At 43.7% G+C, this 25,939-nt stretch overlaps 5 protein-coding genes across 6 annotated transcripts; 4 read left to right on the top strand and 1 right to left on the bottom strand.

Annotated features, from left to right (window-relative positions):
- Positions 1-1,648: 1,648 nt before the first annotated feature.
- Positions 1,649-5,568, top strand: LOC4336287 (la protein 1). Its single transcript, XM_015781765.3, has 10 exons — positions 1,649-1,744; positions 1,853-1,931; positions 2,039-2,191; positions 2,380-2,522; positions 2,720-2,868; positions 3,188-3,268; positions 3,356-3,656; positions 4,293-4,440; positions 4,745-4,823; positions 5,217-5,568. Exons 1-10 carry the CDS (start codon positions 1,679-1,681, stop codon positions 5,323-5,325), a joined length of 1,308 nt encoding a protein of 435 aa, XP_015637251.1. The 5' UTR covers positions 1,649-1,678; the 3' UTR covers positions 5,326-5,568.
- Positions 5,569-6,632: 1,064 nt separating this feature from the next.
- On the top strand, positions 6,633-10,217 carry LOC4336286 (6,7-dimethyl-8-ribityllumazine synthase, chloroplastic). The gene is made up of 8 exons (XM_015781682.3): positions 6,633-6,862; positions 6,967-7,094; positions 7,490-7,585; positions 8,316-8,411; positions 9,030-9,108; positions 9,238-9,284; positions 9,734-9,793; positions 9,868-10,217. Exons 1-8 carry the CDS (start codon positions 6,742-6,744, stop codon positions 9,904-9,906), a joined length of 666 nt encoding a protein of 221 aa, XP_015637168.1. The 5' UTR covers positions 6,633-6,741; the 3' UTR covers positions 9,907-10,217.
- A 248-nt stretch (positions 10,218-10,465) lies between these two features.
- LOC9267916 (ubiquitin-like-conjugating enzyme ATG10) lies at positions 10,466-12,347 on the top strand. Its single transcript, XM_015781683.3, has 5 exons — positions 10,466-10,854; positions 10,978-11,031; positions 11,532-11,631; positions 11,713-11,810; positions 11,914-12,347. The coding sequence occupies exons 1-5, from the start codon at positions 10,696-10,698 to the stop codon at positions 12,097-12,099; spliced, it is 597 nt and encodes a 198-aa protein (XP_015637169.1). The 5' UTR covers positions 10,466-10,695; the 3' UTR covers positions 12,100-12,347.
- A 73-nt stretch (positions 12,348-12,420) lies between these two features.
- LOC4336285 (uncharacterized) lies at positions 12,421-14,409 on the bottom strand. 2 transcript variants are annotated; one of them, XM_015781684.3, is made up of 3 exons: positions 14,237-14,409; positions 12,905-13,014; positions 12,421-12,805 (listed from the first exon to the last, which is right to left on the bottom strand). In XM_015781684.3, exons 1-3 carry the CDS (start codon positions 14,305-14,307, stop codon positions 12,630-12,632), a joined length of 357 nt encoding a protein of 118 aa, XP_015637170.1. In that variant the 5' UTR covers positions 14,308-14,409; the 3' UTR covers positions 12,421-12,629. The 2 variants fall into 2 exon arrangements, with proteins under 2 accessions (XP_015637170.1, XP_015637171.1); XM_015781685.3 differs by lacking the exon at positions 14,237-14,409 and having other exon boundaries at positions 12,905-13,049.
- Positions 14,410-20,533: 6,124 nt separating this feature from the next.
- Positions 20,534-24,394, top strand: LOC4336284 (endoglucanase 12-like). The gene is made up of 4 exons (NM_001419636.1): positions 20,534-21,143; positions 21,919-22,226; positions 22,816-23,586; positions 23,677-24,394. Exons 1-4 carry the CDS (start codon positions 20,765-20,767, stop codon positions 24,088-24,090), a joined length of 1,872 nt encoding a protein of 623 aa, NP_001406565.1. The 5' UTR covers positions 20,534-20,764; the 3' UTR covers positions 24,091-24,394.
- The last annotated feature ends 1,545 nt before the right edge of the window (positions 24,395-25,939 follow it).

The following is a 25,939-nucleotide window of genomic DNA, read 5'->3' as shown; positions in this document are numbered from 1 at the left end:
GTATCGTTTGGAAGGTTGCTTTTTGTGATGCCTTGGTTGAAATGAAACCATGTAGATTGGTCGGAGTGATGGTGCTTCGTACGGGTACTTCGTGCTTAATTTTGTATTTTTAGCGGTTAAGCTCAAAATGGTTGCACTAGACGAAGTTCTTTTTTTTCTCTGCTTGCTCTAACTCAAATGTAAACCAAAAATCGGGAACCCAAACAAACATATAGCATTTTCATCTTGTCTTTTCTAAAGCTACAAGTACTCATATGTTAACCTGAAATTAGGTTTGAATCGTTTTTCTTTTTTTTTTATGTAGATTATACAATCCCATCGTTTAGCCTCTAGCTAATACATATTTCTTTGATTGTCAAATGGCTTTTTTTTTGTGAACCATTTGTATCTTTTTTGGCTTGCAATCACCACATAATTTTACTCTTATGATTGATAATTGGCTGGTTGGGATTGACTCAAAGAACCCAAAAAAAACATATTTTAGTTGGAGCATCTTTTTTATGTTGGAGTAGGAATGACATTTTTTTTTTTACAAAACATCAACCAAAATTTATACGTAGGTACTCTTTAGAGCAACCTAGTGTTTTCAGTTTTGGATCCAACTACGATGGTGTGAAGAGAATATGTTGACTATTCGTGCTGCATGTCCGAACTCGAAGATAATTGCCATGCAAATTTTCGTTAACTTTGATGAAGATTTAACAATAGAACTGTTCTTTGAATAAGTTGTTTCTCTTCTTTAATGTTGGTATTTGTTATTGTTTCGTTTCTTTATCATTTTGTTAGAATTTGCTATAATTGGTTTTCAACAATGACTATGTAACTAGTGGTTGTAGCTTATGTTAGAGTAAAGACAGGATATTATCCACTATCTTAAAAAAGATATGAAGGTTTGTTTGTTTATACATAAGTGGTTGTGACTTTTAAAAATGATAAAAATAAAAACCCTATATTTGATTTATTTTAATATGCTCAGACAACGAAACAACCATTTTACATTTTTTGAGAAAACCATGTGTAAAAAAATTAGATAATTTTATATGAATGCTAATTGCGCAATTGTGCGGGCCACTCAGTTAGTTAAGTTGATTTTTCAGTCTTTTCCTCGCAATTTATTTTCTTTTTAAATCACTAAGAAAATAATATAAAAAATGTTGCCCTAATTTTTTTAATTGTTAATAAACCGTTGCGCTTGGAAGTGGAATGATGAGAATGATATTTAAGACTCTCATTAAACCTTCGAAACCACATCTAACAAAAATGTTAGCTTAAAAGCCTATATCAAAATAAAATGATAAAATGATGAGAATGATATTTTCTTAAGGGGAATTTCTCAAGTCCAATAATCTTTCTTTCAAAAAAGCCCCTCATCAATAACACACGGAAACTTTTTAGCAACCAGAACCTTCTAGTAGCCAAAAAGAATTCGATCTCATAGTCATAGTCCTACCTTTTGGGGAAAAAAATAAATTTGAGATTCATACCATTGATAAAATTCACCCCTGACGATTTGCTTAATATAATAAAGTTCAGGCCCACATGACAGCGGGAGATTAGTGGCATATCCTCCCCTCGCCTCACGAGGGGCATATTTCGTAATTACGAAATTCCCCTTAAGAAAACCCCCGAGCTGTCCTCGTAAAACCCTAACTCCTTCTCCCCCAAATTCGCTAGAGCCATGGCCGCCGCCGCCACCGCCGCCGTCCCCCTCGACGAGGCCAAAGCCAAGGAGGTTCTCCGCCAGGTTCGCGATTCCTACCCCGTTCCCGGATCCTGCCCGTTCTGGCCCCTCAAATTATGGGGGAATTTTTCAGATCGAAGTCGCTTAGCGTTCTTTTGTTCTGCACCGCAGGTGGAGTTCTACTTCAGCGACAGCAACCTCCCCCGCGACAACTTCCTGCGGAAGACAGTCGAGGAGAGCGAGGATGGCCGTAAGGATTCGTCTCCTCTCCTTTTTGTTCATGATCCTGTCTGTGTGTGATTCTGGACTTCTGGTGCTAAGTCTGGTGTTGTTTATGGGTGTGTTGGGATTGGGCAGTGGTGAGCTTGGCACTCATCTGCTCCTTCTCGCGGATGAAGAAGCACCTAGGCCTGGACTTGGACGTGAAGCAGGAGACCATGCCGGAGGAGACGGTGCTCGCCGTTGCCGAGGTGCTGCGGCGTTCCTCGGCCCTCCGTGTCACCGAGGATGGTAAGGAAGTTATTTTGTCACATACGTGCACCATTACACAGTCGAAGTTCATGTGTTGACAGCAAAAGAGGCTTAACTTCATTCTGTTTAGATTTTTTAGAGAGAAATTTGTTGCTCATATTGACAATGTCAGCTTAAATTCCAATACCATGTTTTTTTTTCGCCCCCTTTAACTGTTTTTTTGACAGGGAAGAAAGTTGGCAGATCAATTGAGTTGTCGAAACTGGATGAGATCATGGAGCAAGTGGACTCTAGGACAATTGCTGCATCACCATTTCCTTACAATGTAAAGCTGGAAGATGTTCAGTCTTTCTTTGCTCAGTATGGCAAGGTATACATGACTAGCATTTAGTAGCAAAGCAAATATCACATATGGTCTGCAAAACTGTTAAGATTGATGCATAGGGTAGTCAAGAATTCAGCAACCCCCAACAACATGGGACATTTATGAGTCCTGGAATTTAAATGATGATGCCATGATGATGATGATAATGATGCTATGCTGCATCTGAACTGTTTGCATCACAGGTGAACAGTGTGAGGCTACCTCGACATATTGCCGACAAACGACACTTCTGCGGCACTGCTTTAGTCGAATTTTCAGAAGAAGAGGAAGCAAATGCTGTATTAAAGAATACTCTTGTTTTTGCAGAAGCAGATCTGGAAATAAAACCAAAGTAAGCCAACTACTGCTCAAGCTTCTTTCCTCGTACTATACTGATTAGCTAGAGATTTATGTCTCCATGCTTTGGGCAAATTCTTCATTTCTTTTTTGAAACGACAATTTTTCATTTCTTATTTAGTTATTTTTTATGTTATGCTTCTATAGTAATTGCAGTTGTTGATTGCAACTTGCTTAGCTGCAATATGTCCTGTTGTTTCTTCATCATATTTGATAAATGTTAACTGAACCAGTTCCTCATTTCACATAGTTGAATCTATTTATTAACTGAATATCATTCTGATAACCGTCATGCAATCCTGAAAAAAATGAAGGAAAGAATTTGATACTGAAAGAGAGGCTAAGAAAGAAGCTTATGAGAAGTCACAACCTACTAAGAATGGTCATGATGAGGGGTAAACATTTCTTTACTAACAACTTTACAAATGGTTTTTTCAATTTCCTTGAGTTGAAGATAACCGAGTCATAAAAATTGGTTATAGATATCCAAAAGGTCTAATTGTGGCCTTCAAGCTGAAGATAATTCAAATTGATGGTGGCATGGCAGAAAATGGTGGGGACAAAGAGGGTGAAACTGATGATGCCAATAAATCAAGAACAGGGCATGACGAGAAAATCCCTGAGAACAGTGATATCAAGGAAGACTTGTCAGATGATGTTGAGAAGTCAAAAGAGGCAGCTGCTCAATCTGTTAAGAAAGGAGAAAGTCCTTCAGAAAATGCGGATGATCCAATTTCAAGGGAAGATTTTAAAGAAGAATTTGGCAAATTCGGCACAGTGCGGGTAACTTTTCCAATAATTGATGATGTTTGTTTTTCATATTGATTTTGTTTCACCAGGAGTAACCTGAGGTTGTAAATCTGGTGTGCATTGCATAAAATATCCAGAATAGATAGGTTGCATATTTCATTTGGCCGACTATTGTTTGCTGTAGATCGTGAGACTGTTATGATGCATACAACTGAGCTTAGCTTGTTAGTTTTTTTTTTAATGAAAAGTGCTTGTTGGCTTCAATGACGGAGTCATACAGTTATGTGATCACAATAGCATGCTGTTATGTTATATTTATTCATGCTATTTTTGTAGGATTTGGTAAATGATAGCAACACTTAGTTCAATGTCGATCATATTACCTTTGTGCTAATTGGACAAACCTAATCTAGTCAAACGTGTAGAGCTACAGTGAGATGATCCAATAGTTCGTGTTCTTACTCTTACTGCCTTTTGTAAGCACACATTTGTCTGGAGAGAAAGCAAGAGAAATAATGCTTCATCTTGTAAAGACATCTACACCATGCTTTTATGCAATTCTGTATCTTGCTTTCTAATTTCTACAAGTAAACATAATCTCTTTTATCAGACAACTTATGCTGATTCAAAACTCTTTCTTTTTTATTGTTCCATTTTCCCCCCTTGAAGTATGTGGACTTCAGCATAGGGGAGGATTCAGGATACATTCGGTTCGAGGATTCTAAGGCAGCTGAAAAGGCCCGTGCACTTGCGGCTATTTCAGATGAAGGTGGTTTGATTATGAAGGGCCATCTTGTTACTTTGGAACCTGTGTCCGGTAAGAACTGCACTTTCTTTCAGTTAATTATTATTTTTTAGCTTTTGTTGAACTGAGTAACTAAATCAACCACAAAATTGATGCCTTATTGATATGTCATATGGTTGGCATTCCTGCTTTAGGTGTATTTAGGTGTACTGTTTAACCATGAGTTTTAAGCAGAAGCTGTCTTGATGTATTGATGCTTGACTTCAAAAAATCGCTAATGATCCATCAAATTGGTATAGAAAAAGCATAACACTTCAGCGGATTTGAATGCTATGTTTTATCACTATTTTGATGATTTACTGTTCCTTTCATTCAGGTCAAGCTGAGAAGGATTATTGGAGTGCGATAAAGGGCGGTCAAGGAAAATATAGAGACAATAGAAGTAACAGGGGAAGGTATTTCATTTTACCTCAGAATCATTCTTCCTGTCTGTTTGCTCTGTTAGAGCCGATCCTCTTAAATATCATAATGCACCTAGAATGAATCTTAGGAGTGGGCTGAAACTTAAAATAGAAGTTGAAGCCTTATGGCACACAAGAATGCCAACACATATATTTGGAGTTATATTATCATGGAACTGGCAGTAACCAGTTTATCTGTCAATAGGATTGCCATCCCCTATTTAATCACTCACTAGCTACAAACCTATGGTCCTTTTTCAAATATGTACTACAAAAAAAGCAACAGGCATGTCATGAAATGCAATCTCATGTAGTATATGTACAGTATACACTTTGATAAGCTGTTGGCAGAAGATAATGCTGGTTGCTTTGCATGAACTTTTCTAGGGACTGGAAGAATAACAGGGGCGGGAGGCACTTCGGTGGGAAGCGTGGTCGCCACTCGGACGGCCATGAAAGGGCAAATAAAGCTCGAAAAGTCGATGCTGCTGCTTAAAGGCCTCGTCGTCTTATACTAGTAACCTCAGCTTATGAGCTCTAGTGAGGAACGGAAATGTTTGCTCCGTTGCTTGCTTCCACAACTTTGGGAGCAAACCTTTTGTGTTGTGTTTCTTGTCGTGAGCTATGCTCTTTGGAAGTAAGAAACGGTGAACTCATGATGAAACGGAAAATTTTGTTCGGTCAAAGCTTGGGATGAATCCTTTACATGTATCTGATATATATACTAATACTTCCGTCATCTGAATATCTGATACATCGAGAGTCGAGACAACTGACAATGAGACCATGCCTCGTTATAATTTGTACCGCTGAGGCAGAGGCGGAGCGGGCGGCCGACGACGCTGTGGAGGAGGGCGGTGGCGGCAGCGACGCGGGAGCAGGCGTGTGTGGCTGGCAGCGGACAGCAGCGCGCGGGGGCGGGCGGTTGGCAGCGGCGTGAGACGAGGAGGGGGAACCGGTCAGTGGGCTCCGCACAGGGAAGGGGAAGGGAGAGGCCGCAGCAGCGCAGGTGTGTTCGAGCTCCGTGCCGCCGCGACGGTGGGGAAGAGGGGAAGGAGGATCTCGCCGCCGCTTCGCTCCACGTCCCACCGCCCTTGTTGCCTGTCGGTTGCTCGCAGCTGCCTCCGCCCCCTCCAACCCTCGTCCTCGGCTCCCCCCTGCTGCCCGCAGTTGCCTCCATCCCTTCCGGCAGCGGGTGCTCTCTCCTCTGTTCACCGAAAGAGAAGAGAGGAGAGAGAAAAACGATGACAAGTGGGTCCCACAGTATTTGTTTTTCTAACTGTAGGCGTAGGCTGAAAACCGCTTCGAATCGAGTTAGGATGGTAATTTATCTGGTTTTAAGAGTTTGGGGGTGTCAAATGTCCAATATTGTAATATTGTAGTTTAGGGGGGGGGTAAATCATACTACCAGTCTACCACAATAGTTCAGGGGGGTGTAATTCGTACATTTTCCTTTTAAAAAATTCGTACATTTTCCTTTTAAAAAATCATGAGCTGCAGTTAGGAGTTCGCTCGTTTAAGGTTAGCATGAGAGTTTTCTTATACAACTCCTTTTGTATTTCTAAAAGCGAACGGATTTAGAAACCGACTCATAAACGGATGACGTAACAAAGTACTGATAAAAACATCTTTAATTTTTATAATAGTAGAGAAGATAGAGATAGAGATTATAAGTACTACTATAATTTTATTTATAAACTTTGCCAAACTTAAATATGAAACGGAGGAGAGTAACTTTTGGACATCAAACGAACGTGGGTTTCTTTTCACCTACAAACCCGGGCCCGAGGGAAGGGAAACGCCGCGACGTCATCCGCACCGCACCCGATCAGAGCAGCCAGATCTTCCCCCCGACTTCCCGGGCCGTCTCCTCCCCTGCACCACCCCACCCCACCCCACCCCACCGGCGGCGATGGCGGCGGCTGCCCCCGCGACGACGTCATCCGCGGCCGCGAGGCCCTCCTCCTCCTCCTCCTCCTCGCGGCAATCCGACGCTCCTCTGCGCGCCGCCACCGTCTCCTTCCCTTACTCCCGTACGCGCCCGCCGGACAACCAAATTTTCTCTCCATCTGAGTCTTTTCTTACTCGTCCTGATTTCATTTTTCCTCTTCTCTGTAATTTGTCTACTTACGTGCAGCACGGCCGGCCGCGTTGGCTGCAGGCGCTCGGGCCTCGCGGGTTAGCCCCGTCGTGGTCGCCGCCGGCGGCGGGCACCAGCGGCTTATGGGGTCGTTGACTAACACCCAGGGGCTCAGGTTTGGAGTGGTGAGTTAGTGTGTCCTCCACTTCTCCCATTGTTGACTTGTGTATGACTGTAGATTGGGCTAACTTTGAGTTGACGCGGCTCTACATGGACATGCGAGATAGCTTCCTGCCCAATTTCTTACTGATTCGTGAAGTTTGATTGTGTGTTTTCTGTGCTTCACATGAGACATTGCTCCTGGCCAATTTCTAGCTGATTACTAGTAAAGCTTCCTTCCCCAGAGGAACTATTTGATTCGTTTGCTTTATTGATAATGCTGAAAACACCTGGTTGTTTGGTCTAAAAAATGTTGCTTTACTGAAACGCCATTGTTTACTGAAAAATCTCGACACCTTTTCTCCTCAACTGCCTAACGTTGTTGTTGTTGTTATTGTTGTTGTTGTTTTTTGTCCTACAGGTTGTGGCACGGTTCAATGAGATTGTCACCAACTTGCTACTGCAGGGAGCTCTTGAGACATTTGAGAGATATTCCGTCAAAAAAGAAAATATAACAGTATGCATCTTTCTTGTTCTGAGTGAATTTCTGTTTCAAAAAGATTGGAGTAATCCTGTGCCATCAAAATGTCATATCATTGTTCGAGCATTTTTCTTAACTAGTCTTGAACATCATTCATATCACCACTATTGTAACCGTTATTTTTTTAGATAATGACCACTATTGTAACCGTTATGCATGCATACAAAATTGTTTTGTTACCCTTGTTCCCGATGTTAAGGTAAAAAATACTTTTGTCATGAAGTATTGACCATGCATAGCACTCTTGTTGGATGACTTACCTACTTTGTAGGGTTAATATATGTTTCATGCCCATCCACCTGTTCCTTTCTTATTTCATTGTTCAGAAATACTGTTCTGAAGTAAAAAATGTAATGCAGTTTCTCTAGGCCCATTAACTATTTTCCTTTTGTTCCATGCTTGACAATGTATGAACTACATATTATCAGCATGTTTCATGGATTTGTAATTGTGAATAACCTTTCGATGTATGAGATGAACTTCACACATGTAGCATTCATAAGTAGAGGTTAACTAATGTTAGCATGGTACGCACTTAAGCTGTGTACAACCTTTGTTGCATATCAGACATATAAAGTGATCCACAAAACATATGAATTCAGACTTCATCCATGATTGGTAAACAGCCTTAGTTTGTTTAAGTTTCTAAATAGTTTCAGAAACTTTTGGTGCACATTGCCTCACTCTAATTCAAATGATTGTTTAGGTTGTAAGTGTTCCTGGCAGTTTTGAAATTCCTGTTGCGGCACAAAAGCTTGGGAAGTCTGGAAAGTTTGATGCAATTTTGTGCATTGGCGCTGTGGTAAGTTGTTTGCCTTTTTGTTCATATTACCATATATCATGGCTCCAAGATTGTGTCTAGGTTATTTTCCAGACACATCATAATTATCTGATTCAGATACTATATAGCCTGGTGCAGTGTGCCAAATAATGAGTTCTGAAATGTTTATGTAACTCATATTTTACAGGGTGTCTTTTAAACAATGCCAATCATATGTCTAATTTACACTGGACAAAATTCAACTAGGAGCTTTATCATAACTAACATAAGGGCCTGTTTGGCACAGCTCCAGCTCTAGCTCCACCCCTCCTGGAGCTGGAGCTCAGCCAAACAGTTCCAGCTCCACCAAAAATGGGAGTGGAGCTTGGTGGAGCTCTCTCACAAAATGAACTAGAGTTGTGGAGCTGGGTTTAGGTAGCTCCACAACTCCACTCCAGACCCAACTCCTAAAGCTAAATTTAGGAGTTGGAGCTTTACCAAACAGGCCCGTCTAGCTAACAATACTAAGTCACAAAGTATTTTCCCTTAATCCCACCGCTCTTGGCATGATAATACCTTTATATCTATTTTTTGCAAGCCCTTAGTTATCAGTAGTTGGTGCGATTTGATTACAGAAGTCTTCCTTATGCTAATTTGCAGATTAGAGGTGACACAACCCACTACGATGCTGTTGCAAACTCTGCTGCTTCAGGTGTACTGTCTGCTGGATTGTCTGCTGGTACGTTGCTTTCACCTCTTTGGGTGTAGTGCCTGTAGGAACCTAATTCTGTAAGTTTTTGTTTTCAGCTGGGGTAACTCTCAGTGGAACTTATGGCAGATTATTTATTATTTTTTTATTGTTGCACAGAGATCCCATGCATATTTGGTGTTCTGACATGTGATGACATGGACCAGGTAATTCATCATTCATTAACATGTATCTTACCAAAGTTTCTATTATTCCATATCCAATTTATAACTCGTCGTTTGTCAAGTAGTTATTCTGTACTTTTGAACCATAGTAATTTGAGAAGCAATGGATTTTGAAAGTTTCTTACTCGAAATGTAGCTGTCATGTTCCCAACCCTTATGTTTAACTCTAATGGAAGATGCACCACCACTTTGGCGTGCTGTCATGTGACATTGTTGGTGTGAATATTTTAGTAAAATGAACCTGAATCAACTCGACATGGGTGGACTAATGATACAAGACAATCATACATGCTTTCTGATAAAATTGCCATGCGTACTGTACAGATCTTTCCTTGATTGTCCAACCACCCTTGAGAAGTCACGGACTATTTATCTACTTATTAACTAATTCCCTCTACTAATAAAATACATGCCACATCAAACCTTTACAGGCTCTAAATCGTGCTGGTGGTAAGGCTGGAAACAAGGGAGCTGAAGCCGCTCTAACTGCAGTGAGTACCATTTCTTGACAAGTCAGATAGAAACCTGGATTCATTTTCATCTCAACAAACTATCTTTCCTGTAGATCGAGATGGCCTCGCTGTTCCAGCATCACCTGGCCTGACCGCCGGGGCTACTGATATCATCGGGACGGCAAAGTTTTGGCTGCTAGAGATTTTCGCCGTTTGCTATAGCATCTTGAGGCCATTATTATCCATTGTCCCCAACTGGTTGATCGGGATGATGGTTGTGTTTTTACCGCTGTTCTTTTTGTCGAGTTTTTTTGCAAGACTGAAGAGGTATCACCGTCCAGCTAAGCTGTTCAACTGCTGTATGTGAGAAACATGAGACCTTGAATTGAATAAACGTCAGTACGTCACCAAGTACTTTGATTCGTCCATGAATAAAAAGCAGGATTTCTGCACTTGTGGATAACTCTGCAGTGATTTTTTATTTTATTTTTTTTAACAGAACCGTTGCCTTGTTTTGCCTGGTACTAATCACTAGTCAGTGTGTCCCTTCCCTCTCCCATTGTTTGGCTTGTGCGTGACCTGGGGAGCATTGGCACATTTGGTCGAACGCCGAGCGTCCGTGTCCACTGCTTCTGGTTCCGTGCACAGCTCCGGCCACCGAATACGGTACGGTGATGGATTCACGCGGTGGTGGAAAGCCAGCCGCAATCCGGAAACCCCACGAGCCCAAATTCAACCCGACGCCACGAGGCAACCTGACTCGGGACGGTGGAGCCGTAGGCCCGTAGCTTAGGCCACCGCCCCCGATCTCGCCGCCGACGCCCGCCGCCGTCGCGTAGTTTTTGCTTCAGGTCGTCGTGCGCAGCTGGTGCCCTTCGCGGTCGGGGTCCCGCGGGTCGCCTCCCGACCCCGCCGCTGGTGTCCCTCCCATATCCCTAACCATGGGAGGCTCCACCACCGTGAGGGATGGGACTCTGTCCCATGGCGACTTCGTTGCCTCAGCGAAGGCTCTGATCGAGAAGTGGAAGGAGATCGATGTTGACGACGCTCTTCCCGACTGGCGATGGAAGCCTTGCTGCAAGATGGGAGTTCCATCTGAGGTTGTGCTATGCGATGATGACCGAATTTGATTACTGTTTTTTTCTTTTCAGATTATACATGGCGATCGTTGATCATCTTGTTCTTGTTTCTTTTTTCTTTCTTTCTTTTTTTTTTTTTTGCAGGAAGAGGGCTATCTGGCTCTTGAAGGAGTATACCGTAATCATGGAGGAAGCCAGGTCAGTACTTTCTTCGCGTATTCACATGTGTAATGAGTAGTGTGAGCTTGCAAATTAGTGTTGCGTTGACATAAAATTGTCCTCCAGGAGCAAACTAAGGCATCGTTCGTTTAGGGGTGATAGGGGAGATTGGCTCTCGTTTTCCGCGCGCACGCTTTTCAAACTACTAAACGGTGCGTTTTTTGCAAAAAATTTCTATAGGAAAGTTGCTTTAAAAAATCATATTAATCCATTTTTAAAATTTAAAATAGTTAATACTCAATTAATCATGAGCTAATGGCTCACCTCGTTTTGCGTATCTTCCCAATCTCCTCAATCCCCTTCTCCTCAAACACTCCCTAAGGGTGGTGATAACTTCGATGATGCGGACATTGTCAGGGATGATACTTGGGTAAAAATTTGTAGTGTACATTATTACATTGTTCAATTTATATTTCTGTTAACTGCTTATTTCTCACATATGTTCAGTACTTCTACTTATGATTTCCTTCTCCTTGCAGGTCCAGAGCTGTAGTGGCAATCTTCATTTTTACGATTACCATGTTGTGTACAGCTTTTCTTACAAGGTTCCAGTGCTATACTTTCAGGGTCATCAGTCTGGTATGCATATTTCAGGATGCAAACGAATGTTTTCTTTCTTCCTGTCCTGTTTGGCATATGATCTCTGAAACATTTTCCTAGGTGGCCAGCTGCTAACTCTAGATGAGATTAAAGAGGACCTTCCTTCTCTCTCACTCAAATTATTAGGCGAATCAAGGTGGACGTTTATTACTCGAGAGGTATGAGTGAACCACACAATTCTTTTGACTGATTACTCTATTGTTGGAAAGTTTTATACTCCCTACACTTACTAAATTTGAACTTTTCTTGCACCCTCTGCAGGAGCATCCCCATTTTAGTAGGCCATGGTTCACTTTGCATCCCTGTGGAACCAGTGACTGTATGAAGTTACTTCTTGAAGGAATGCAAGACAAGGATCAACAAGTGCGATACTTACCAGCTTGGCTAACTGTGGTTGGCCAGGCAGTAGGATTGAAAATCCCACTTGGGCTTCATTGCAATTCATAGCTTCACCTTTTTTTTTCAGTCTGTAGTGTTATTTCGGTGAAAGGAAAGCGCTCGCCTCTTATTTCAGTGTATATGTTGATAAATATTTCATGTACCGCTTCACTTGATAATTTGCCAATGCGTAGTGTTGCAAATGTCTAATTTCATCGCATCTCCTAGAATGTCAGAACGGATGCAGCTGCTCAGCTGCAGATTTGACATATTTCCTCGATTTTTGTTATGAACATGCAAATGAATGATTTTTTTTTGATCGCCCTTGTATATGTTGATTTTGTCCAAAATTTACTTTTGGAAGAATCATTCAAACTGATTGCTCGGAAATTGACGAAAATTCGATGATATGATGTCCTGCTGCTTGAAGTCACCACTCAGCTGATGCTCTACAAACATGTCAGGTATGAAAAATCAAAGCTTAAGCAGTAACACACTTCAAACAACATTCTTAATCTATTACACCCATTCGATGTAATTTATTTGTAACTGCCACAGAATGTTTTAGCACCTCACAGCAAACTCTCTCCTTGCAGTTTTCAGGGCTCGGATGCCTTCTTTGACCCTGAAGCCTTCTTCTTCTTCACCAGAACGTAGTTCTGGCGGGTGACTGGGTTCATGGAGACCGGCTTCCCTGCAACGCGAGGCCATGCGTCGAGCTTCTCCTCGGTCACTTTCCCCCATTCCTTGTCTGCCACCGTGCGAGGAGTTGTGCCTGGTTCCAGGAGATGAAACAGGTGAAATATATATACCTTCTCTCTGCTGCAGCAAAACTGAGATGAATATGCGAATTCATAATTTCAGATGAACTGACCTCCTAAAACCTTTTTGTCGGCGAAGTAAACGCCGCAAACATAAGCAAAGGCAAAGGATGCCGTCACTGATCCGACGATGTACTTGGTCGCCATGTCTTGGTTGATGGCTCTGCAAAAATGGTACCGCATGCTTCCTTACGTTAGAACAATTCTGGAGTAATAGATGTACTCATACACGAGTGTATTTGACACGATTGCCAGTTTGCCACAACCGACGGTTCTGTTCCTATATATATATATTAGCCCATTGTGTTTTGTGAGCAGCAGAACTATATTAGTACACTGATTTATGAGCAGGGGAATAGGGGAATAAATGCCTCTGGAATAATGACCATCTTCCAAAAACACAGTACACATCCAACAGAAATCCATTATAACAAGATATATTTATTTGAAAAGGGCACAAAGAAGTAAAGAATATTAAAACAGCTAGTATAAGCCAAGGTTTACTTTACTGCCGGGGTGCGGTAAACGGTTGGAACCTGGTAACCTTGAGTTCATTTTTTTTTTATAATTTCAGGTCATGTTTCTCATGTTTTTTCACTGTTTGCCATAATCACTACAGTATGGTATAAGCGAGAAAAGAAATGCCCCCTTCCTAGAAATGGTAAGGGAAACCATGGTATAAGCTAAAAAAGAAATCTGTGACACAAGAAACAGTATAATCGAAAATTTTAATAGAAGATAGAATGTCCTATTTGAAATGGCTCACTTGGATGTACAGGGTAAAATTAGGTAGATCTTCCTTAAGGGATTGTTCGGTTAATCCTACCCACAAGGGGATTGGGAGGGATTTGGAGGAAAATAATCCATCCAATCCCTTCCTCTTGAGAATTAACCGAACAAAGCCTAAGTGGTTTAGTGAAATTCGCACGATTTATAACTTAAGTTAGACAATTTGTTAGATATTCATACAAGGGATGGGATCTACAATATCGGCATCAATAAATAGCTTGCATATAGAAGATGAACTATAAATTAAGCATGACAAGTGTAGTATGACGCTGGTGTTTCAAATTTCTAGATCCGCCCCAATTCATACCACAAAACAGCTAAAAAAGAAACTTCGAATGTACACCACCTAAATACCAAACAATCTGTGTTCGAGAACCTTATTGCTCTAAACTAACCGTATTAAGGAAGTCGCATAAAAATCAAGGAGACAAACTTCCCACACAATCATTATCACTCACTCAACTCACAAAACACATTCCAAATACACATTACAAGTTAAGATAAAACACACTTCTACCAAAAACTGTGCAAACAATAAGAAAATAGGAACGAAATCATAAAACATGTAGGAACAAGTATGGATGTAGCGATCTTACCTAGAAACTATGAAGCCAAATGGATTGCTGGTAGTGGAATTGCACGTCCTAGAAGGCGAGATGGAAAGCATAAACCGAGAACTTGATGTGCACCTTGTGTTGGAAGTCTGGCTTGAATGCTTTTCTTAAGAAGAAACACATAACGGACGGCTGCAACAACACACCTCATGCGAGGAGCCTAATTTGTGAGTACTCGTATTGCATGGAAAACATGTGACATGGGACGAGAGGGAGCATCACAAAGAAGGGTGCCCACTGAACAACATTGTATCTTCCAAATTTGTCGTGGAAAGTTTTGTCTTTTGCCACAAATTCGAAACCCATTTAACTATTTTCCACTACTTTTTTGTTTTATCTTTTCTTTTTGTTGTAGTTTTACTTTTGCCATTTTGGCTGAATTCCATCTATTAATTGCACGCTTGTGGTAACATATTCTTTTTGTAATAGTTTATTGTGGCATTTAAATTCTAATTGCGGAAATAGAATATCGTATAATCATTACTAATTTTGTAACTGATTGAGAAATTATTTTATCCATTGGCTAGGGGATTCACAAAGGTAGAACCAAGTAGTAGTGATATAAGGGGAAAAAAAAGACCGCACAAATGACTATATTAGACAATTAAACATCAAACATGGCTAACAACATAAGACAATGCCATAACAACCAATCAATAAACTCAAAGTATATTTTGGAACTGAAATCTGTAGGAAATAAAAAGAATTATAGGTAGTAGCTAGATGTTTTTGCGTCGTTTAAACTTGTTGGGCTATAGCTCACAACTGCTTCTGTCAACTATCTATATTTTTTAGTTCCCACCTTCTTCAGTAGTATTAAGGTAAGACATGGAGAAAGTAGTGTATATATATTCATTCTGTCTTAAGATACATTATATTCTTAATTCCAGGTTCAGTATGTCACTCTCCAGTTCATATATAAATGTTAAAAAAGTTACTGATTTAACTAGCCAACGAACATGTCTCATTTCAAAATGTACTTATGTTATGTAGCTCAAATTCCTCAATTCTTACCCAAATCAGGCTTTGTCGGAGATATGGACCCGGGGGTATGCGAAGTAAAGGGAAGTTATCTTCCCCTCTAGCCACGTGGCTCTGCAAGCTGGCCCCACTCTCACGCCTCGCAAGTCCCGAAAGCGACGGGGGAGGCCTCGGGGTGGAGCGTCACCCCCTCGGGCTCTCCCGCTGCTTCGCCCCAAGGCCCTCGCCCAACTGCCATGTGGCGCAGGGAGAGAGAGAAAAGGGGACCCAGGCTGGACAGCCATAAATACGCGGCGCCAACTGTCCCTCACCGCATTTAATGCGGTGAGGGCAGACGTGCGGTGCCGCCTAACTGACCCCTGTCAATCGGATGTGACCAGTCTGTGACCGGCCTGTTGCCGGTCACGTCCAATTGAACGGGCGGCCGTGCCCCCACGTCGCCTCTGTATCCGGCGGAGTGGGGGTAGGTATGACCCGTCCCATCGGAGTGTCACTCGAAGGAGGGCTACCACAAGTCTCCACTCATTTATGAGGGAATGACAGGGTTGTCCCCCGTGTCAGGCGGGGGGCGGCGCTGGGTCCCACTCAAGGGCAGGCTGCTGCTTAGCTTCCAGGCAAAGGCACGGATTGTGGCCCGGTCAAAGTAAAGTGGGGTCCCCCTCCTATGGAGGGGTAGGTAGAGGCGGCACATGTGGTATCCCCTTGAGATATAAAAGGAGGACCTTGCCCACCGAGACAGGAGGACGACTCTCAGAAAACCTGAACTCTAGGAGAAGAAAGACGATAGCGCTCTCCAGAGTAAAGGAACCCTTGTAATACTCATCCATAATCCCAAACACAGGAGTAGGGTGTTACGCTCCATAGCGGCCCGAACCTGTATAACTCGATTGTGTACAAGCTAGCCAGCAGTCTTAGGGACGGATAGGTGAATTCTAAGAGGCGAGCCTCTGCCCCCGGCCGAACTCACAAAAGGGGGGTCTCACGACTTCCCGCTATCGAGGGCCTTCCCTCGACAGGCTTCATTTCACGTACTAAAGCAAAACGAAATTAAACATGATGGTAAAACATTGGAAATAAACAAGTGAAATAATCAACCAAATAAAGACGGAAGAGGAGAAAAGCTAAACATGACTTCTCATGTCAAGTTTTCTACCCCCTACAAACTCAAAAAACAAGATTTGGAGAGAGTCGTCCCTCCAAACAATTTTTAAGAAGAAATTGTAAGCGTATTGTGAATTGAACACGGGATCTTAGGATTGAAAAAAGTTCTGAACCACATAGCAGCAGTAGTTGGACATCATGTCCACATGAAAATCGGGTGAATGAGTGCAGGAGATGGGTCCGCCGCTGAAGTGGTGATGAGAGAAACTAAACCTAAAGTTGATCTCTACAAATCCAATTGCGTTTACATTGTTGACAAATTTTGTGAGATATATACATTTCCAGCGAGCACAAAGGGTTCGAGTGGGAATTCAAATATTTATTAAAATCAGAATAGAATCATTATTAAAATCAGAATAGAATAAAAAAACATACTTAAAATTGGAAAATTCCTATAGGTTGTAGAACTAAGTTGTATAAAAAAATTCATTTTTTTTATATTTTGTATGTTTTCATGTTTTTCACACTTTCCCTCGTATCCCCATTATTTTTCCATACTTATCATCCATTTCCCCAATTTTCTCCATTATTTTACAGTTACCTTACATTTCTAGATTTTTTTTGTCAATTATCCTATATTTTCATACTTTTATAACAGTTATTCCATGTTTTCTCTACACTCAGGAGAATGCCACCGAATTTTGAGGATTTTGATCAAATTAAGTGTTTTGAAAGAATATCTAGTACATTGAATGAATTTCGAGCAATTGATCCCTTCATGATTTTTTGAACAAATTGTTTAAAATTCAAGTATCCCAACTAAAAATTGATCACCTTTTTGGGAAATTGCGAGGTTTCTTATGCAATTTTAGCTTTTTAAAATTTGCTCAAAAATTTGCACATATCATGATTTTGATTGGCATGATATTTTGGTTATCCATCGAGGTTGTAAACCGTGAGTGCTAGGAGCCATCTAAAGACGCTACTGTGCTAAGAAACAGGGTTAGAGATTTCAACTCTGAGGTCCCGTGTTCAATCCCCCATACGCTCACAATTTCTTCTTAAAAAAAAGTTTAGAGGGACGTCGCTCTCCAAATCTCATTTTTCTTTCACGTTAAATGGAATGGATGAATAGATGAATGATTTATGATAATTATTCAAGGATACTGATTAACGAATTAACCATTACAACGTTAAAAGTAGTTTTAAAAAGGGATTCTAAGGAAACCATATATAAAAAGGCTTTGCAAAAAATCGTTGGACAACTTCTGTTACCTTCTCATCCCTGACACCAACATTGCCTGGCCTTTGTCATCTTCTTCTACCTTTCCCCCCAAATCACAAGGGAAATGGGTTCTCAAGCCCCAGGCCCACAGGCGTTCTCTCGATCATAGCAGTTGGTACTGTCGGTGACGAATATTTTTTTCCCTCACAACATATGCTTGCGGCTTGCCGTTCTTTGCCGATTTTGTCGGTGTCTGAATTTCCTAATGTCCACGGGCTGGCTCTAACAACTCGATGACAATAATTTTTTGAAGCCCCCTAGCCAGTGGCATGTCACCTTCTCTCGCTCCTCCCACAGCTGCAATCAAATCAATTTCTATATTCACTCGTACCAATGCCACTCGCTCAGTCCTGATAGATTAAGCAATCTTACATTTTTACGCATCAGAATACTATAGCATCCTAAGCTTCTCTGAATGTGCAGGTTTGCTTCTGAATTTTTGTCAGCAAGTTAGCCACACCTCCGGAGCAGCCTCCTGTCATCTCATAACACACACTGTTCTCTTTAAGATGTGACCATATTCTCCCGACACTTTAAATTAAGTACAAAAATGTACTAACTCAGAGAAAATCTCTCAGTTTTAGGACGTAGTTGCACAATTGTTTCCGGTGAAAGGTCACTGTACAACTCTGAGCCATCGCTTTGGTGACAGAAGGATGGCTGGCCAATTACAACACGAAATGATCAAGGAGGATACGCACATCTAGTCTACTTAATCATAAAAGGTTTCAACGATCCGTATATAATTGGTGCCAACCTCTTGCCAGGCTTGAACATGCTAACACCATGTGAATAAAAAATCCAGGGGAGTAGGAAGAAACCAACGCAAAACTCGCACTCCATGTGTTTCCTCCCGTCTTTGACTCCACCGATCGACCGACACACATAGCCGGATGGTTGTTGAGCTTGCAAATTGCTGTAAACTTAACCCTGCCATGAGAGGCAAGAGGCTTTCTTACTGGAATTTTCATGTTCAGAGTTCAGACTGAAAATGCAGGTGCGCAGCATAGACAGACAACGAGCCCTTTTCTTGCTGATTTTGATTGCTCAACTGAATCAAACCCAAGTCCTGACGATGCCATATTTACAGATACAGGAGTAAAAAATTAGTAGAACGGCCAGCATAAGAAAATTAAGATCGACACAAGAACAGTTAGGTTTCACCAGCTGTGGAGAGGTGATACTGTAAGCGATTAACAATCAGACGGGTCGAGCAGACAGACAGAACAGATTGTTCTGAAATCCACATGTCACACGCCAGCACGAATGACAAACGCTAGTGCGAGTAGAATATTGCGAGGGGGAAAAGTGATCGCTACTGGCGAGGAGCTTCCTAGCCGGCTCTGCATCCTGACAGCAAAATGGGGATTGTTCTTTTGTTCCTGTGCAGCATCACCATGGATAACCAAAATAGTGTACCCCACCACCACCACTACTCTCATGCTGCATGGAGCAGAAAATGCTTCACCAAACACACATGGAAAACAATGGTTTTTTCCTTTACTTTTTTTTTCTTCTTCTGATGGAGTTAAACCATCGCTGTAGCCCTGCATCTAGCTGGCCTGAACTCCCCCGTTAACGTCGCAATCCAGAAGTCATCAGTCAGTCTGTACTGGACAGATCCCAATGGCACCTCCAACGAAAATCAGTTTAAAAAAAGGCGGCTCGAATTGATGGCATAGCGTCACAAAGGAAGCAGGCGAACCGAGTATAAACATGCAGTCTTTCAGATATAGGCTGTGTTTAGGGCCTGTTTGGTACAGCTCTAACTCCTAAATATTGCTCTAGGAGTTGAGTCTAGAGTGGAGTTGTGGGGCTGCCTAAACCCAGCTCCACAACTCTAGTACATTTTGTGAGAGAGCTCCACTTAACTCCACTCACAGTTTTGGTGGAGCTGAAACTGTTTGTCTGACCTCCACCTCCAAGCTGGAGCTGTGCCAAACAGGCCCTTAGATCCAAACTTCTAACTTTTTTCATCACATCAACCTGCCATACACACACAACTTTTCAATCATATCATATCAATTTCAATCCAAACTTCCAACTTTGGAAGGAACTAAACACAGCCATATCCCCGTTCCAATTATAGATCGGTTTGATTTTTTTTCTAGTTAATTTTTTAAAATTCAATCAAATTTATAGAAAAATCTAACGATATTTTTAACACAAAACAAACATAATATGACAAAAATATTCAATGTTACGTATGATGAAACTAAATTTGTGTTGTAGATATTGCTAATCTTTTCAATAAACCTGATCAAATTTCTTTGAAAGGTTTGACTAAGAAAAAAGTCAAAGTAACTTACATTTGAAAACTTGCATTTACTTTGGTTTGATCTGTTCATCTAACTATTTGCAAAAACATTTCCACATCCAAAAAAAGTGTTACTCCCTCCGTCTCATATTATTAGTCATTTTAAATTTTTTTTCTAATCATTTTTTATGTTTGATTAAATATGTAGAAAAATATAGTAATTTTTTTAACACAAAACCAATATTTCATCAAAGTATATTTAATGTTGAATTTGATGAAAATAATTTGATGTTATATATGCTGCTAATTTTTTTCTCTAAACCTAATTAAAGTTAAAATAGTTTGATTAAGAAACAAAAATTATACTACCTCCATATTTTAATGTATGACGCCATTGACTTTTTATTTAACGTTTGACTATTCGTCTTATTCAAAAAATTTATATAATTATTATTTATTTTATTGTGACTTGATTCGTCATCAAATGTTCATTGATCATGACATAAATTTTTTCATATTTACACAAAAATTTTGAATAAAACGAATGGTCAAATATTGGTCGAAAAATCAACGGCGTCGTACGTTAAAAATGGTGAGAGTAATATATATGAAACGGAGGGATACTTTCACTAGAGCTACCGCGCCACCCGCTCACAACGGCACAGTGTCACGCGCGCGCGCCAGTCCGGGTGCGCCACCCAAGTCAACCACCGCCCGCTCTCTCTCCCCCTTCAAAACGCCCCCACCCAAAGCCACCGCACCTCGCCACCACCGCCCCAAGAATAGCACCCGCGTTTCATGCGCTGATCGACCGATCGACCCACCAGCTAAGCCACCCGCAGCCGCGGGGCGAGCCAAGCCCACCGCCGCAGCCGCAGCCACAGCCATGTACTCGGCGAACCACTGGGGCGGGTCGTTCGAGATCGCCGCGGACGGCGCGGCGGAGGATGACCACAGCCGCAACATGGACCTGGACCGCGGCGCGCTGTCGGCGCGGCAGCACCAGCTGGACGAGACGCAGCAGAGCTGGCTGCTCGGCCCGCCGGAGGCCAAGAAGAAGGACAAGTACGTCGACCTCGGCTGCGTCGTCGTCAAGCGCAAGCTCCTCTGGTGGGTCCTCTGGACCCTCCTCGCCGCCTTCATCCTCATCGGCCTCCCCGTCATCATCGCCAAGTCCATCCCCAAGAAGAAGCCCCACGCCCCTCCCCCCGACCAGTACACCGACGCCCTCCACAAGGCCCTCCTCTTCTTCAACGCCCAGAAATGTCAGTCCCCCCTCCATCCTGTGATATGATCCTCTGTTTGTGCGTTAGTTAATTAACTAACTAGGATGGAAACCTTTGCCAAAACAAGAATCTTTTGACTTTGATCAGTAGAGATCTCATCGCATTTGCCATTTGTGTTAGAGCTTCTGAATCTGCAGACGGATTTGCTCAAAATGAGTAGAAGTATGTTGCCTTGAATTTCCTTAGGTTTACTGAGTTTTGAACTTTTGACCCGTGATATTAGCTGCATGATTATGTGTTGATCCCGAGGAGAGAGGATCGAGCAAGTACAAATCTACAGGCGAGTAGTAGCACTAGTTAGTTTTAATCAGTTCAGTTGAGCTGTGCACAACTGCAACCCCACAAATGGAATGTTCTGTGCTACTGTTCATAGTCCCACAGCTTTGAAGAAAGTGACACTCTGATGTGGAGAGAAATCTCCCAAAAATCCAGCTGCGCTTTGGCTTGGAGTCTTGGCAATTTGGCGTCTCACGCACGTTCGTGCACATGTAGGACAGCCAATTGATCCATTCTTTAACGCGGCACGAAGTACTCCTCTGCAATACTAGTGTACCTGTAGATCTCGCCGCATGATCTGCTTCTGGATCTTGACAGATACTCTGCACTTGTAGATCTTGAGCTTACACTACAGTACTACTAGTCATCCGATTCTGACTTCCATGCTCAAAATTCAGTTTGAAACGTGCACTGATGAATGCAGCCCTTCTTTCTCTGACGAACAATTTTGGCCATGTCTCGTTCTCTGCTCTGACAGCCGGCCGGCTCCCGAAGAACAACGGCATCAAATGGCGCGGCAACTCCGGCCTGTCGGATGGCTCCGATCTGACGGACGTCAAGGGCGGGCTCGTCGGCGGCTACTACGACGCCGGCGACAACATCAAGTTCCATTTCCCCTTGGCCTTCTCCATGACAATGCTCAGCTGGTCAGTGATCGAGTACAGCGCCAAGTACAAGGCGGTAGGGGAGTATGACCATGTGAGGGAGCTCATCAAGTGGGGCACCGACTACCTGCTCCTCACCTTCAACTCCTCTGCTTCCACCATTGACAAAGTCTATAGCCAGGTACTTGCTCAAAGTCCCAATTCTGAATATATTTCATTATGAATCTTGGAAGAAATATTTGATCTGTGAAAATTTTGGTGCATTGTTACTATCTTGGTTCTTTTCTGCTGTAATCATAGCTGGAAGACCGTAGAATTTATAAATGCAGAGAAGCATACTGTTTCTTACTACAGCAGTAAAGTAAGTTTCTGAAATAAGGTCGTAGTGAGCAAACTGGTCAGTTCTGTCAATTACAGTATTACATGCCGAGCAATCTATTCCATCAGTAATTGATTGGCACGCCTAACAACCTTTGACTCTTATCACATGGGCTCCAGTAGAATAAGGTTCATCATCCAATCATCTGCATGTGCTGAACAATAATATAATTAAAACTTAGGAGTGGTCGATCTGTCTCGATCTCTCAGAACTACATTTTGGCATACAATGAAAGATGCAGTGGTAAAACTTTGATTCACATTCTCTTACTCTGGGTTGATCCACCAGGAAAATTATGTAAAAACATTTGAAGTTATCAGTATTAAGTGAAAAAGAAAATGATGTCAAATCAAGCATACTAGGTCTGAACGGTGCATGCATGCTCCTGCAGGTGGGCATTGCGAAGATCAACGGCACCCAGCCGGACGACCACTACTGCTGGAACCGGCCGGAGGACATGGCGTACCCACGCCCCGTCCAGACGGCCGGCTCGGCGCCGGACCTCGGCGGCGAGATGGCGGCGGCGCTCGCGGCGGCCTCCATCGTGTTCCGCGACAACGCCGCCTACTCCAAGAAGCTCGTGAACGGCGCGGCCGCCGTGTACAAGTTCGCGCGCAGCAGCGGCCGCCGCACCCCGTACTCCCGCGGCAACCAGTACATCGAGTACTACTACAACTCCACCAGCTACTGGGACGAGTACATGTGGAGCGCGGCGTGGATGTACTACGCCACGGGGAACAACACCTACATCACCTTCGCCACCGACCCGCGGCTGCCCAAGAACGCCAAGGCCTTCTACAGCATCCTCGACTTCTCCGTCTTCAGCTGGGACAACAAGCTGCCGGGCGCCGAGCTGCTGCTGTCGCGGCTCCGCATGTTCCTCAACCCGGGTTACCCCTACGAGGAGTCGCTCATCGGGTACCACAACACCACCAGCATGAACATGTGCACCTACTTCCCGCGCTTCGGCGCCTTCAACTTCACCAAGGGTGGGCTCGCGCAGTTCAACCACGGGAAGGGCCAGCCGCTGCAGTACACCGTCGCCAACTCCTTCCTCGCCGCGCTCTACGCCGACTACATGGAGTCCGTCAACGTCCCCGGCTGGTACTGCGGCCCCTACTTCATGACCGTCGACGATCTCCGCTCCTTCGCCAGGTCTCAGGTACGTGTAATCGACGATCGATCACAGATTTTCACAATGCATGCATCAATTGGAAGTTGTTTTGCTGACGACGGCGATGTACATGTGCAGGTGAACTACATTCTTGGGGATAACCCGAAGAAGATGAGCTACGTGGTGGGGTACGGCAAGAAGTACCCGCGGCGGCTGCACCACAGGGGGGCGTCGACGCCGCACAACGGCATCAAGTACTCGTGCACCGGCGGGTACAAGTGGAGGGACACCAAGGGGGCCGACCCGAACGTGCTCGTCGGCGCCATGGTCGGCGGGCCGGACAAGAACGACCAGTTCAAGGACGCGCGCCTCACCTACGCGCAGAACGAGCCGACGTTGGTGGGCAACGCCGGCCTCGTGGCCGCCCTCGTCGCCCTCACCAACAGCGGCCGCGGCGCGGGCGTCACCGCCGTCGACAAGAACACCATGTTCTCCGCCGTGCCGCCCATGTTCCCGGCCACGCCGCCGCCGCCGTCCAAGTGGAAGCCGTGAGAGAGAATTCAATCCAACCGGCCGGCCAAGTACATCGCCGTGCCTAGTGGTTCCGAAGGTGTTTGATTAGATCAACGAGGTGTTTCGGTTCGTTTGGTCATACAGTTTTTGGTGATCACGCAATTCTTTTGTATTATACACGTTAACTTCGGCAAAATCGATACTGTGGATGATGGAATGCTTTATGCATGACCTGTAGATGAAAGATGTTTTCTTCATATAAATTATGATCACGGTGGATGAATCAACAGATGTGATTACAAATAGGCTGCAAACAAGTTGCAACAAAATGGGATTCAAATCAGTATGATCTCTTACAATTGCGTGACTATCTTCCGACGAGAAGAACTGCCACTTGGCACTTGGCAGACTGTCGAAGGGATCATACGAGAGGCCAGAACTTGGTATGGGCGGTGCAAAGCATATCAAGAGATTATTGCCTTAGTTTCTTTTCCTTTTAAAGCGCAAACCGCTAACCTTGTATATAGAACCTTTTGTTTTCTCCTCCTATGAATATAATGCCGGCACCCAGCTGGATCTTCCAAAAAAAAAAGGAATTGCTAACCTTACGAAAAATTCATCTTTAAATCTTATAGGTTTTAGACTATTGGATGAGCTTCACGATTCGTGCTCTAGGCCTTTTTCTCCAACTCTGACACCAACGACACCCTATACTTTGACAAAGGACCTTACGGGTTAGGGTCCCGGATTGAAGGTGGGGGTGGAAGTGGGAGTTCATCAACTTTAAAGGGATGGTTGTGGTAGGCGGCAGCCCAGCGGTGGCGACGGATCGAGCGAGCAGCGAGGCAGTGGCGAAGCTGCCGCCTAAGCCGTAGGGTCAAAAGTTGGCGGTAGGTCGGTGTAGGCGACGGGGGCTGAGCGGAAGGGCCGTTAGGAGGAGGTGGAGACGGGGAAGATGGTGGCGCAGGGACAACTCGCTGCCATCGGCTTAAGGAAAGAAGAGTAGAGAGAGGGGGAAGGGGACGGACAGGGGCCTCGCTGGTGCCGTTGACATCTTTCGGCCAGCCGACCAGGCGGGCGGCGGCGTGGCGAGGGATAAGAGGGCGCGTGGGGAACGAGAGGAGGAGAGGAGCTAGGGTTAAGGGGGTTCTGCACGAATCTTAAAAGCATATCCAGCATTCCAAAATTACATGACTGCACGAATCTCAGTTTTTTTATGTTTTTAAACCGAGTTCTACTCAAATTTCAAACATATATGTTCTAGTCAAGGCAATATAGCCGCTGACGAGGCCACTGCCAGCCGAGCCGAAATTGCAGCGGCCCGTTGGTGTTTCCAAGGCCTCCACTTCCACAATATCACGATGGGTTGCGGACTCGCGGTTCGTGTCAATTTTCGATCTCGTACCGGCTGACTGCGCCGGCCGCTTTAAAGCTGGAGTAGCTCTTATTTTCCGTACAGCCCAGCAAACTTTGGGCTTCTTCCGTGAGTGACATCTCCACACATTGCAACGCCGCAGCTGTGCTCTCGCGGTAGATCCTCTAAAAAAATTGGTCGCGGTAGAAAATAACTGTGCAGCATCATGATTCCTGCGATTAATTCTCGTGTCGTGGCGTGTACGAGAACTTGGGCAGCAATGCAACACAACGCTATCTGTTGACGCGTCCAAAGGTCTGGACGAGCAAAGCAACGGGGCAGCGGCGACGGCGAGCCACACAGCACAGCACACACGGCTTCGTACGTGGCGATCGGGATGTGTGAGCGGTGAGCCGTGTGCGGCTAGGCTGACACAAATACGAATCAAACAGCCCCGGTGTGCTGTATGCCTGTATGCATCGCTTCCAACTTTTCCGAAAGCTGTGGCGTTTTCCTCCACCGATCTTTTACTCG

This window comes from Oryza sativa, chromosome 4, assembly GCF_034140825.1.
Source record: "Oryza sativa Japonica Group chromosome 4, ASM3414082v1".
Classification (NCBI taxonomy): domain Eukaryota; kingdom Viridiplantae; phylum Streptophyta; class Magnoliopsida; order Poales; family Poaceae; genus Oryza; species Oryza sativa.
The sequence above is the reverse complement of the archived record's forward strand: the minus strand, read 5'-3'. Positions and strand labels throughout refer to the sequence as shown.

Coding starts and splice junctions, on each gene's coding strand:
- LOC4336284 (NM_001419636.1), top strand. CDS start 20,765: ATGTACTCGGCGAACCACTGGGGCGGGTCGTTCGAGATCGCCGCGGAC. Junction 22,227..22,815: donor TTGACAAAGTCTATAGCCAG/GTACTTGCTCAA, acceptor ATGCTCCTGCAG/GTGGGCATTGCGAAGATCAA. Junction 23,587..23,676: donor GCTCCTTCGCCAGGTCTCAG/GTACGTGTAATC, acceptor GTACATGTGCAG/GTGAACTACATTCTTGGGGA.
- LOC4336286 (XM_015781682.3), top strand. CDS start 6,742: ATGGCGGCGGCTGCCCCCGCGACGACGTCATCCGCGGCCGCGAGGCCC. Junction 6,863..6,966: donor CGTCTCCTTCCCTTACTCCC/GTACGCGCCCGC, acceptor ACTTACGTGCAG/CACGGCCGGCCGCGTTGGCT. Junction 7,586..8,315: donor TCAAAAAAGAAAATATAACA/GTATGCATCTTT, acceptor ATGATTGTTTAG/GTTGTAAGTGTTCCTGGCAG.
- LOC9267916 (XM_015781683.3), top strand. CDS start 10,696: ATGGGAGGCTCCACCACCGTGAGGGATGGGACTCTGTCCCATGGCGAC. Junction 11,032..11,531: donor GTAATCATGGAGGAAGCCAG/GTCAGTACTTTC, acceptor TTCTCCTTGCAG/GTCCAGAGCTGTAGTGGCAA. Junction 11,632..11,712: donor CTTTCAGGGTCATCAGTCTG/GTATGCATATTT, acceptor ACATTTTCCTAG/GTGGCCAGCTGCTAACTCTA.
- LOC4336287 (XM_015781765.3), top strand. CDS start 1,679: ATGGCCGCCGCCGCCACCGCCGCCGTCCCCCTCGACGAGGCCAAAGCC. Junction 2,192..2,379: donor CCTCCGTGTCACCGAGGATG/GTAAGGAAGTTA, acceptor TTTTTTTGACAG/GGAAGAAAGTTGGCAGATCA. Junction 4,441..4,744: donor TACTTTGGAACCTGTGTCCG/GTAAGAACTGCA, acceptor CCTTTCATTCAG/GTCAAGCTGAGAAGGATTAT.
- LOC4336285 (XM_015781684.3), bottom strand. CDS start 14,307: ATGCTTTCCATCTCGCCTTCTAGGACGTGCAATTCCACTACCAGCAAT. Junction 13,015..14,236: donor TTTGGCTTCATAGTTTCTAG/GTAAGATCGCTA, acceptor CCATTTTTGCAG/AGCCATCAACCAAGACATGG. Junction 12,806..12,904: donor CGACAAAAAGGTTTTAGGAG/GTCAGTTCATCT, acceptor TCCTGGAACCAG/GCACAACTCCTCGCACGGTG.